The following is a 13,861-nucleotide window of genomic DNA, read 5'->3' as shown; positions in this document are numbered from 1 at the left end:
AATTAGATTTAACTAAACTCCGTATAGACGGGTTTTTTATTCCCCGATACGATTTGTACCAAAATAACGGGAAGTACCGTTCTATGCGGGATATATGAAGGCGTGGACCTATACCGAAAAATGTCAGGTAGAAAGTTTAGCATCCCCAAAGAAAACAGCACACCAAATTTCAGCAATTTAGGGGGGTTATTGTGGCCACAACGTTCAAAATAACGAATATCGGGAGGTACCGTTCTCTGGGGGCTATATGATGGCGTGGACCAATACCTACAAAATTCTGGGGGAAAGTTGTGTACCACCATCGAAGGCTAAGTGATCGGGTCTTTAGACCCCGAATAAGTACTACATTGCAGATTAATCCGTAAATTTTTAATCCGATACATGCATAATTTTTGCAAAAATTGCGTTTTTTTAAATATCGCATATGGGAGGTACCGGAATTCAATAAAATATGTAGCCTATTTCGGGGACCATCCCTGTACATTCCCTGACAATTTCAGGAAAATCGGTTGAGTAGTTTTTGCAGAAAAACTTTAAATTGAAATGAAAATTGAACAAGTAAAAAAGCCTGTTTGGATTGAAATACTTTTTTCTCCAAAAAAAACTTATGTATATAGGGGGGTTTTCAAAATTTTTGGCGTTTGAACCAACAAAAGTATGTATAGGATTAAAGCTCAAAAACTTGCGGGGATAACGATAGATAGGGCTTTTTTATCACACTAGCCTACAAAAAACATAATATCGCTGTAAGCAGGGCCACTAGGAAAACCTTCGGTAAAAATGTCCAAAGGATTCTCGAACCACACAAAAATGTTGAACATTTGCGTGGGTGGTACCACAAGGATTGGACAGATAGGGCCCAAATTTGAACATAAACTATGTTTCGGCAATATTTAGAGATCCAAAGTTTGGACCAAATCGGTTGTTACGTCTATGAGAAATCGCGCGTACCATTTTAGCGAGTATTTTCGAAATTTTGTGAGGGAGGTACCGGAAGGAGTGGACCTATAAGCACCACCTTCGAATTTCATCTAATATTTGAAGAAATATTACAATATTCAAAGTGTGGACGAACACTGTATTCGGTTCGAGCTCTCCAGCCACTACATTTGGTGCCATAGTGGTTTTTACAAGAAGTATGGGTTTGCCCCTGAAAAAAACGTTTAATGTCGTAATTGAGGCAGTGAATGCCAGTTGCTTCAACAAAAATCAAAGTGATTCGAAAGCAGGTCTTAAAGTGAATTGATTCAAAATTTTGTGTGGGAGGTACCTGAAGGAAAGGACAAATATAGTCCATATTCGAACCTGATCTATATCTGGTAGATATATTGGGATGTGTACCCACATCAAGAGGTATCCCACATCAAGAGGTATCGTGTGCACAATTTTTCTGAATATGTTTGAGCTTTTGTGTGGGAAGTATCTGAAGGAGTGAACCGATATGTCTTATCTTCGAACTTAAACTAAGTTTGGACAAAATATTATCAAGGCCAAATTTTGGATCGAATCGGCACATCCGTTCGAAAATTATCTTGCGCTCCAACCACTACACACGGTGTCATAGGGGTTTTTGAAACTTTCAGCATATTTTCTCATGAATTATGGTTTTGCCCCTGATGAAACCTGTACCGCCGTATGTGGGGCCGTGAATACAAGTTGTTACACCAAAAATCAAAACCATTCAAGCAGGTCCTAAACAGAACTTTTCCGAAATTTTGTGTGGGATGTATGTACCCGAAGGCGTGGACCGATTGATTCCATATTAGAACTAGAGTTGTGTCGTTCATGAACGAACCGGTTCAAAGGAACGATTCCGTAAAAAGAACGAACGGATCCGTATCCAGCACATTCTTTTATATCGTTCATTTAGATACCTGACGACCAAGATATTGCTGATTACAAAATTAGCAGCAGAACCATCACCATTAGTTCTACAAACTCACACAAGCTGCGTTAGGGTTAGCATCACAAATTTGCACACACAAAAAATGATTCAGTTTCCTCCAATTCCAATCGTTTAGTAAATCATTTCGGTCAGAAGCTCTTATCGTTCTTCTAGCTCATGTGGTTCTTTTTGCTTCTTTCGTTCATATTCAAAACATCCACCACGTTCAGAAAACAACCACCATTTTTTTGCACACAATCTCACACAAGCTGCGTTAGCGCTAACATCACAAATATGCACACACAAAGCAATCAATGATTCAGTAAGCTCCTCTCGTTTATTGAACGAAAAAGAGCCAACGAACGAAGTGAACGACCCGGATCTTTTTGGTGAACGGAATGAAAAAGATCGATCCGCTCAGTGAACGAGATTGCCCAACACTAATTAGAACCTCATCTAAGTTTGGTAGAAATTTAACAATGTGCAAAGTATGGACCAAATCGGTTAGTCCCTTTAAGAGTTGTCGTGCGCACAAATTTTACTAACATTTTCGAACTTTTGTGGGGGAGGTGCCGGAGGAGTGGACCGATATAACCCATTTTCGAACTTAAACCAAGTTTGGACAAAATATTACTTACTTAGCTGGCCCATTACAGAACATTTGTTCCATAGACCGAACTAAGAAATGATCTCCAATTCTCTCTATTTGTTGCTTCGCACTCTGGAATACAGCGCCTTTTCATCTCTTTATCCACTTGTTTGCGCCATCTTTTCCTTGGCCTGGCAATTCTGCGTGCACCGCCAAGTGGTCCGTATTTATACGCCTTTTTAGCGGGTTCATCATCGCTCATTCTTATGATATGGCCTAGCCAACGCAATCGCTGCATCTCGATACGTTTAACAATATTGATGTCGTTGTATAGCAGATACATTCAACGCAGATTGGTCCGTAGATCTTTCGAAGAATTTTTCTCAAACACACCAAGCACTGCCTTATCTGCTTGCGCATGTACCCAGGCTTCGGAACCATACATCAGCACGGGTAGTATCAGTGTTTTGTAAAGCGTTATTTTTGTTTGACGAGATGTGGCTTTGTTTTTAAACTGCTTACTTAAACCAAAGTAGCATCTGTTGGACAATACAATTCTTCATTTTATTTTCAACTGATGTCGTTTGTTGTTTTTGCGGAGGTGCCGAGGTAGACGAAGTCTTTTACTACCTCAATATTATAGGAACCAACTTCCACAGTCGTTCCGAGCTCAATGGACGCATTGCGCGTCGACACCACCAACTTAGTCTTCCCGCCGTTTAAATTCTCCTTCGATCTTCATAAAGGCATCAGTTACTTCTTTTACCGATCGTCCCATGATGTCTTTATATCATCAGCGTAAACAAGTAACATGTGGCTATTGGTGTAGATTGTGCCACTTCTTTTGACGTTTGCCTCTCGAATAACCTTTTCCAGCAGGATGTTAAAGAGATCACACGAGAGGCTGTCTCCTTGCCTGAAACCTCTTTTGGTACAAAATTCTTCGGAGAGGTTCTTTTCTATTTTAACTGAGGATCTCATGTCAGTCAAAGACATTTTACAAAGCCGAATGAGCTTTGCGGCGATACCAAATTCAGACATGGCCTGGAATACCTTTGAACATAGTGGGCTGTCGAAGGCTGCTTTATAAAAAGGCTGCTTTATAAAAAGGTGTCGATCTGCATATCTTGGGTCTTCTCCAGGATTTGCAGCAGGGTAAATATCTGGTCAATGGTGGACTTCGTTCTTCCTGCCAGATGGTGCTAACTAGCTGATGAATACACCTTATCAGCGTGTCGCCTCCGGTTTTGAACTGCTCGGCTGGTAAGCCATCGGCTCCTCATCTTGGCTGGACGGTATACATTCAATACCATATTCTGGGATTGGGACTGTGGTATCTTCGTCGTATTCGCTGCTATTGGATACCAACAGTTTTGAAAAATGTTCTTTCCATATCCTGAGTACACTATATGTATCAATTACCAAATTACCTTGCTTGTCTCTACAGGAGGATGTGCCAAAGCCATCAGTTTGATGCTTCACTCTTTGGTAGAATTTTCGGACTTCATTCTGGCTCCTGTACATCTCGATTTTTCATACTCCCGCTTTTCCATCTCCCTCTTTCTTTCTCCTCTCTCCTTTTCTCCCGATATCTCCCTCGTGCGCTACGCGTTGCTACGGATTGTAAAGTAGCCCTATATGCCGCATTTTTCTCTTCGGTAGCAGCACGACACTCCTGATCAGACCATGGATTCCTTAGTGGAGGTCTCTGGTATCCAAGTATGGATTTTGCGGCTGTTTGCATGGGGTGGGAAATACTTTGCCATTGCGCTGATATGTTATCGGGAGGAGGAGTGCTTTGATTAAGCAATTGGACTAGTTGAGTTGAATCTGCTGTGGCTATCTGTTGTGATTGCAGCTTACCGATGTCTAACTTTCGTATTGTGTCTGTTCGTACTTTGTTTGCTACGCTTAACCGGGTGCGTACCTTTGCTGCAACAAGGTAGTGGTCCGAGTCTATGTTTGCTCCTCGGAACGAATGCACATCCAACACGCTCGATGAATGTCTACCATCTATCACAACGTGATCAATTTGATTTCTTGTTTTCTGATCTGGAGACAGCTAGGTGCCCTTATGGATGTCGAGATGGTGAAATCTGCAATAGCAGCTATCTACCATGTTTTTTGCCGCTGCGAAGTCTGTCAGCCTCATACAATTGTCAGATGTTTCACTGTGGAGACTGAATTTTCCGACTGTTAGGCCAAAGATATTTTCCTTTCCAATTTTGGCATTAAAATCGCCTAGAATATTTTTAATGTCATGGGCAGGACAACGGTCATATGTTTTTTTCTAAGCTCTCATAAAATATATCTTTGATCAGTTCGTTCTTATCTTCAGTGGGAGCATGAGCGCAAATAAAGCTGATGTTGAAGAATTTTGCTTTTATTCGAATTGTAGCAAGTCTTTCATTCACTTCTGTGAAGCTGGAGACCAGGCGCTTTAACATCCTTCTTCTTTATTTGCCATTCCGTATTCGGGTTTTAGCGATCATACAATTACATAATGATAATTTGGTATATTTAACAAATCAGTTTATTAATTTATATATAGGTTTCTGTTTTTAGCGGCATTCAGAAGAGTTCTTTCATTATGGTGTCCAGTCCAATCTTGAATGTTTTTGAGCCATGATGTTTCCCGTCGCCCTCTTGGTCTTCTCCCATCGATTTTTGTTTGGATAATAATTTGCAGAAGCTTGTATTTTTCATGCCTCATAATGTGACCAAGATATGCGGTTTTTTGTGTTTTTATATTTTTTATTAATTGGCGTTCGACTTGCATGCGTTCTAACACTTCGTCGTTTGTAATGCGCTCGGTCCATGGGATCTTTAAAATTCGACGATATATCCATATTTCAAACGAGTTCAGTCTTTTTTCATCTACAGCTTTCAAAGTCCATGTTTCCGCAGAGTACAATAAAACGGACCATATGTAACATTTTACAAATCGTATTTTTGTAGTAAGACTTATGTCGTGGCTAAGTAAAACTTTGTTATGTTTGAAAAAATTGTTTCTTGCCATTTCTATTCGGCATTTAATTTCTCTTGATATGTCCCATTTATCGTTGATTTGAATACCGAGGTATTTGTAGGTTGTCACTCGCTCTATTTCATCGTTATTTATCTTTAGTGGCGTATTATTGTCGGCATGATTCCTGCTTACTACCATATATTTTGTTTTCTTAACGTTGATTTTTAATCCGTATATTTCGCTATTTTGTGTTACTGCGTCTATTAATTTTTGTAGTCCAGCTATGCTGCTTGCTACTAATACGGTGTCATCAGCATAGCGTATGTTATTTATTAAGGTGTTGTTTAGTTGGATACCAATATTCTTTCCACGTACAGATTCTTCGAATATTTTCTCGGAATATATGTTAAATAAAAGAGGGGACAATATGCAGCCTTGTCTTACACCTCTTGAAATTGGAACATCGTCAGTTAATTCATTATCTACTTGAATGTTTGCTATCTGTTTCCAGTATAGGTTTTTAATGCAGTTTATGTCACTGTCTTCCAATCCGATTGAAAGTAGGATCTCTATCAATTTATCATGATTTACCGTATCGAACGCTTTTTCGTAGTCTACGAAACATAAGAATACATCTTTAACATCCGACCAACTACAAATCCGCAAACAAAGTCATGCTTTATGTCATGGCAGCTATAATGTGCGTCACCTTTAGGTGTTGTTGTGACGCCTTTCCCATTCCATCGTATTTCCTGTATGGCAGTTATATCGGCCTTGTACTTTTCAAGTACTTCTGCCATTGCGTAAACTGCACCTTTTCTATCATGAATGCAGACTCGCAGATCATGGTCCTTAAAACGTTTGCGGGGGTCGTCAATTTTTGAGGGATTTGTTTTTCTGTTCTTTTGTTTTTTCATAGTAGGCTGCTTTTTCTAGGGGAGGGTTGCTATCCCTGCGCCCAAACGCAAGTTTTTAACCCGGCGCCCGAATCACAGATGATTAATCTGATCAACAATCTTCCAAAAATTCAAAAAATGTTGGGTCACAATGTGAAGGTGAGACGATGGTGGGGGTTGTGTTGTGGTTTCTTGTTGAAGTGTCAATGTGATGGTGAGACGATGAGATCATTCAAAAGAAAACGAGAACAAAGTTGAGAGCATTTACCAAACAAGAGAGGAAATATTGGGAATATGTGGGAAAATAGGAAAGTGATTTTGCATCTCATGATCGTACATATTTTTAAAAAATAGTGCACCTGTACCTTATGTGAGGTACCTAAACAGTATTAAAAAATTACATCACGAACGAAAATATGTAAAAACTCTTGAAATATTTTTTTCTGTCTAATATCGTTTTTTGTCTCTCTCTATTTCCAGAAATGTGAAAACCCCATAACTGCCTCTACCTTTGCTGTCGAAGAAAATCGACCAGTTTGTACAGATTGTGCGGCCTAAATTTGATTTGATTACCTAGGAGGATAATTTGCGCAACTCAATAACAGCAGACAGCGAGAAGAAGAAGATAAACTAAAGCAAGAAAAACTCAACTATAAAAATTATTAAAATACTATTAGGAAATAACAACGAAACTATCTCTCTCACACACTCTCTATAACACCCTCTCTCCCCCTCTCTCATTAGATAACATTAAAAAAATTTGAAGAATGTAAACAAATGTTTGAAAAAGAAATTAAAAGGCCTTACAAAAGAAAATGCATAGAATTTAGTTAGGAGTAGAATTTGTTTGTAGATAGAGTCAAATATATTTTTAACAACCACGGGAACTAATGACAAATAGTGTGCGGAACTTAAGTATAAAGATGGGGCATAAGGAAGGAAATATGTTTAAGGAATTTTTGAAATTTAAACGAAAAATGACTTGGAATTTTTATAATTTTGAGTTACCTCTGTAAAACTTAACAGATTCCGTGCTGTAAGAATTAACAGTTTCACTTATCCTACCAAAAAAATCGCCTTTGAAAACGTTTGAGTTATTCTTTTTGTTTGTTTGGGTATTTCTTTCTCCATACGATAATTTGTCTATGATCATTAATCACAGCAGAATAACATAACAGATTCTGTTAGCCCCAATGTTAAGCTACAACAGAATCTGTTATATTAAATAACATTATTGCTGTTGATGACCCATCTTTATATTTGTATATGCAAAGAATTTGTTCGAAGTTTCTGAAACAGTGATAGAGAAATGCGAGGCCTTTCGTGAAGTTTTTTTAGGGAACACTAAATTTTACACACACTTGAACTGTTAAATATTACATTGCACATTCACCATATATACACAGTATACACACAGATATTGTTGCAAGTAACTTATTTTTATAATTAAAAAACATTTGATTTTTTTAAACTTTTTGTGTTTAACATTATCGAGAAGTTCCAGTGATAATAATGGGACCTGGATTGCTGAAATTGGAATAAAAAAGTTCCTGAGGATTATATTTAAATAAAAAAAGCTCTTTTGAGATTAATAACACGTTAAGAGGTCCCACCTATACGATTTCACATATTTCAAACTTGTGTTCAGTTACTATTCAGTTATCTCTCCTTTACAAAAAAATAATTCTTGAAATATAATTTCAAAATTTTAATTTAAAAAAATTCTAACCTTCAAAATTTAACAATCTCCTCTCCCCCTTCTCCTTTTGAAAATGCTCATAATTACTTGTTTTTTTACTGAAACAAAATTTAATTTTTTTTTATTATTTCAATTTTAAAATATTGTTATTTTTTTAACATTCCAACTACAGCATGGGAAAATGTTTTGAACATAAAAATGTTAACGTTACCATTAACATAGCAAAGCTATGTTAATAATGTCTTAATATTTTTATTAATTGCATAATTTCTCTCTAATATTCTTTCACGAACAAATTTCAAAAAACAAAAAACTTCAAATATTTGCATGTTGTTTCTTTTTTAATAATTTTTTAATATAATGTTAACTCTTAATTAATTAATTTATAAAATTTTAAATATAATCAAAATCGTTTTGTATAAAAATAATATCTATATTCAATTTATTATTATATATTGACTATATATGCAGTTGTAATATAATAAAACAAAATCTCTCAACAAAACCAAAACAAGAATGATTTTTATTTATAACAAACATTTAGGTTGCCAATAACTCATTACAAATAAAGGGTTATTTTCATATTACAAAATAATGAGTAACGGTGACACAGAGTGCGCGCCATCGACTACAAAACCGAGAGTTCTGAGATCGAGACTCATAAAAATAGAAATATGCAGATAATTGTTGTTGTAAAGATGATGTTAATGTGTAAGTCTTCAATTAATTCGTATTGTCCTAGTGTGTACAAATACAAAAACGGAAAGACACTTATTCAATCCCACTAATGGATAAAATGACAAGTAGAGATAGAATATAAAAAAACAAAGGATAAGAAGGAAAATAAACTCCTCTAAAGTTGACGATGCACAGTGCAAAATATGAGCAGTTTAGTGGAACTGTACTAATAACTTTTAATGTAAAGTACGTACGTTACTAAAATATGGGTCATATAGACCCGCGGTTTTATATAGCGCTCATGTAAAGGAGACAAACTTTTATACATTTTAGATTCATCATTCAATCGATGTTGATGTAAACTGGTATATTGAGGTTTCAGAGGATAGAAAACGTGTGTACAAAATATTTTCAATATAGGTTCGCGATTTGGTATATCCTCCATAGAACGACACCAGTCGATGCGACATATTTTTAACGTTCCAGACACAATTTCCAACTTATTTGGTTCTATTTTGGCATTTTAAGTTCTTTGTAGATAGAAAAACTCTATGCGAAGTATTAGCCACGTAGATTCACGTTTTGCTATAGCCCCAATTTCAGGTATTTTGAAGGTGTTGGATAATTATAGCCAACCGAGAACGTTCTACTTGACAGTTAGTATTCAGTGAATAGAAATTTTTGTAATAAAACTATTTGCAACATAGGTCCTGATTTTGGCCCTAGCCGCACCCTCCCCCAAATAGCAACATAAAATAAGAAATGAAAATCAAAGAAATATATTTTTGAGATTTTTATTTTGAGTATAGTTTTGGGTTAGTAACCCTCCCCTAGAAAAAACAACCTACTATGAAAAAACGAAAGAAAAGAAAAACAAACCCCTCTAAAGTTTACGAACCCCGCAAACGTTTTAAGGACCATGATCTGCAAATCTGCACCTGGAATGTTCGCACTCTTTATAGAGAAGGTGCAGTCTTCGCATTGGCAGACGTACTTGAAAAGTACAAGGCCGATATTACTGCCATACAGGAAATACGATGGATTGGGAAAGGCGTAACAACAACACTTAAAGGTGACGCACTGTATTATAGCTGCCATGACGTAAAGCATGAGTTTGGTTGCGGATTTGTAGTTAGTCGGAGACTAAAACATCTGGTATCCAGCTTCACCCCAGTGAATGAAAGACTTGCTGCAATTCGAATAAAAGCTAAATTCTTCAACATCAGCTTTATTTGCGCTCATGCTCCCACTGAAGAAAAGGATGAACAGACCAAAGATATATTTTACGAGCGCTTAGAAGAAACATATGACCGTTGCCCTGCCCATGACATTAAAATCATTCTAGGCGATTTTAATGCCATAATTGGAAAGGAGAATATCTTTGGCCCAACAGTCGGGAAATTCAGTCTCCACAGTGAAACATCTGACAATGGTATGAGGCTGATAGACTTTGCAGCTGCAAAAAACATGGTAGTTAGCAGTACCAGATTTAATCATCTCGATATTCATAAGGGCACCTGGCTGTCTCCAGATCAAAGAACAAGTAATCAAATTGATCATATTGTGATAGATGGAAGACATTCATCCAGCGTGTTGGATGTACGATCGTTCCGAGGCGCAAACATTGATTCGGACTAACTACATTGTTGCAGCTAAAGTACGTACCCGTCTAAACGTTGCAAATAAAGCACGAATAGACACAATGCGGATGTTGGACATCGATAGGCTGCAAACACAACAGATAGCCACAGCATATTCCACTCAACTAGCCCAATTTGCTTAATGAGAGTACTCATGTCCCAATAACATAACAACACAATGGCAATATATTGCCCACTCCATGCAAACAGCCGCAAAATCCATACTTGGATTCCAGAGACCTCCAAAAAGGAATTCATGGTATGATCAGGAGTGTCGTGCTGCTACCGGAGAAAAAATGCGGCATATAGGGCTACTTTACAATCAGTAGCAACGCGTAACGCACTAGAGAGATATCGGGAGAAAAGGAGAGAAGAGAAACGTCTTTTCAGCAAGAAAAAGAGAGAAATGGAAAAGCCGGAGTAGGAAAAAATCGAGATGTACAGGAGCCAGAATGAAGTCCGAAAATTCTACCAAAGAGTGAAACATCAAACAGATGGCTTTGGTACAGGCACATCCTCCTGTACAGACCAGCAAGGTAATCTGGTAACAGATACAGATAGCGTGCTCAGGATATGGAAGGAACATTTCTCCAATCTGCGTATCCAATAGTAGCGAAGATGATGATACCACAGATCCAAACCCAGGAGATGGTATAGAATGTATACCGGCCGGCCAAGATGAGGTAAAGGCAGCAATCAACCGGCTGAAGAGTAATAAAGCAGCAGGAGCCGATGGCTTCCCAGACGAGCTGTTTAAAACCGGAGGCGACGCGCTGATAAGGTGTATGCATCAGCTAGTTAGCACCATCTGGCAGGAAGAACGCGTACCCGACGATTGGAACCTGAGCATCCTGTGTCCCGTCCACAAGAAAGGAGATAAGACTGTATGCTCCAACTATAGGGGCATAAGTCTTCTCCCCATTGCCTATAAGATAGTGTCAGGGATATTGTGCGAACGACTAAAGCCAATGGTCAACGAAATAATTGGACCATACCAATGTGGCTTTAGACCTGGCAATCCACCATTGACCAGATATTTACCCTGCGGCAAATCCTGGAGAAGACCCAAGAGATGCAGATCGACACATATCACCTTTTTGTCGATTATAAAGCAGCATTCTACAGTCCCATCCGATCAAAGGTATTCCATGCAATGTCTGAATTTGGTATCCCCGCAAAGCTCATCCGGCTTTGTAAAATGATTTTAGCTGACACGAGGTCCTCAGTTAAAATTGGAAAGAACCTCTCCGAACAGTTCAGTACCAAAAGAGGTTTGAGACAAGGAGACAGCCTTTCGTGTGACCTATTCAACATTTTGCTGGAAAAGGTAATACCAGATGCAAATGTCAAAAGAAATGACACAATTTACACCAATAGACACATGTTACTTGCTTATGCTGATGACATAGACATGACCTTTAGGAAGGTCGAAGCAGAATCTGCGAAGGTGGGTCTGGTGGTAAACGGCGAAAAGACCAAATTGATGGTGTCGACGCGCAAAGCGTCCATAGAGCTCGGACCAACTGTAGAAGTTGGTACCTATAATTTCGAGGTAGTTAAAGACTTCGTCTACTTCGGCACTGCCATAGGTGCATTTTGCGCATTGGCGAATGTACTGCACTAAGCTGATATTATCTCCTTACAAGATATGCGAAGGAATCGTAATCCGACTGGCACTGTAGAATTGCCTGGGTCAACCAATAGATCCGTCTTGAAAGTGAATTCAATTTGGTGGTCATTCATTTTCATAACTTCAGCCTTTAGGCTAATGATGGTATATACACTTTGATACGACTAAAAATGTGCGTCATCGAAATAATGGTTTTAGACCCCAAGAGTTTTTGAACGAATTTCGTTTCAGACAATTTGGAGTCGATTTAGCCATGTCCGTCCTTCTGGCTGATGCGCACGATAACTCTCGAACGAATCAACTGATTCGAACAAAATTTTGAACTTTGTACTATTTTGCCCAAACTTAGTTTAAGTTCGAAGATAGGCTATATCGGTTCACCCCTTCGGGAACCTCCCCCAAAAAAGTTAAAAATTGTTCTGTAAAATGGTTGAACGATAACTCTTGTATTATTTCTTTCAGATATAGATCGGCTTCGAAATTTAAGACCTCCTCTCTGATCGGGTGCAAGTCCATACTTCCTGAGATAATATCCTAAAAGCTCTGATTGTTCCAAACTTAACACATCGTATTATTTCATCAGATTGGAATATGGACTATGTCGGTCCCGTCTTTCGGGTACTTCCGGAAAAACGGAAAGACACTTATTCAATCCCACTAATGGATAAAATGACAAGTAGAGATAGAATATAAAAAAACAAAGGATAAGAAGGAAAATAAACTCCTCTAAAGTTGACGATGCACAGTGCAAAATATGAGCAGTTTAGTGGAACTGTACTAATAACTTTTAATGTAAAGTACGTACGTTACTAAAATATGGGTCATATAGACCCGCGGTTTTATATAGCGCTCATGTAAAGGAGACAAACTTTTATACATTTTAGATTCATCATTCAATCGATGTTGATGTAAACTGGTATATTGAGGTTTCAGAGGATAGAAAACGTGTGTACAAAATATTTTCAATATAGGTTCGCGATTTGGTATATCCTCCATAGAACGACACCAGTCGATGCGACATATTTTTAACGTTCCAGACACAATTTCCAACTTATTTGGTTCTATTTTGGCATTTTAAGTTCTTTGTAGATAGAAAAACTCTATGCGAAGTATTAGCCACGTAGATTCACGTTTTGCTATAGCCCCAATTTCAGGTATTTTGAAGGTGTTGGATAATTATAGCCAACCGAGAACGTTCTACTTGACAGTTAGTATTCAGTGAATAGAAATTTTTGTAATAAAACTATTTGCAACATAGGTCCTGATTTTGGCCCTAGCCGCACCCTCCCCCAAATAGCAACATAAAATAAGAAATGAAAATCAAAGAAATATATTTTTGAGATTTTTATTTTGAGTATAGTTTTGGGTTAGTAACCCTCCCCTAGAAAAAACAACCTACTATGAAAAAACGAAAGAAAAGAAAAACAAACCCCTCTAAAGTTTACGAACCCCGCAAACGTTTTAAGGACCATGATCTGCAAATCTGCACCTGGAATGTTCGCACTCTTTATAGAGAAGGTGCAGTCTTCGCATTGGCAGACGTACTTGAAAAGTACAAGGCCGATATTACTGCCATACAGGAAATACGATGGATTGGGAAAGGCGTAACAACAACACTTAAAGGTGACGCACTGTATTATAGCTGCCATGACGTAAAGCATGAGTTTGGTTGCGGATTTGTAGTTAGTCGGAGACTAAAACATCTGGTATCCAGCTTCACCCCAGTGAATGAAAGACTTGCTGCAATTCGAATAAAAGCTAAATTCTTCAACATCAGCTTTATTTGCGCTCATGCTCCCACTGAAGAAAAGGATGAACAGACCAAAGATATATTTTACGAGCGCTTAGAAGAAACATATGACCGTTGCCCTGCCCA

At 38.0% G+C, this 13,861-nt stretch overlaps 2 protein-coding genes across 5 annotated transcripts in view; one reads left to right on the top strand and one right to left on the bottom strand.

Moving 5' to 3' along the window:
- The window catches only part of LOC141399179 (transforming growth factor beta-1-induced transcript 1 protein), a 99,435-nt gene extending 90,887 nt beyond the window's left edge, over positions 1-8,548 (top strand). For all 4 annotated transcript variants that reach the window (XM_073977369.1, XM_073977367.1, XM_073977366.1 and 1 more), the window contains exon 5: positions 6,819-8,548. In XM_073977369.1, the coding sequence (XP_073833470.1) occupies positions 6,819-6,896 (78 nt within the window). In that variant the 3' untranslated portion in view covers positions 6,897-8,548. The remainder of the gene's footprint in view (positions 1-6,818) is intronic.
- Positions 1-13,861, bottom strand: part of LOC141399177 (uncharacterized) — a 153,918-nt gene that overhangs the window by 124,925 nt on the left and 15,132 nt on the right. The gene's annotated exons all lie outside the window — the stretch shown is intronic.

This window comes from Musca autumnalis, unplaced genomic scaffold (genome assembly GCF_047663935.1).
Source record: "Musca autumnalis isolate F117 unplaced genomic scaffold, ASM4766393v1 scaffold_3, whole genome shotgun sequence".
NCBI lineage: Eukaryota > Metazoa > Arthropoda > Insecta > Diptera > Muscidae > Musca > Musca autumnalis.
Note: the sequence above shows the minus strand (reverse complement) of the source record. Positions and strands in the feature narration are given on the sequence as shown.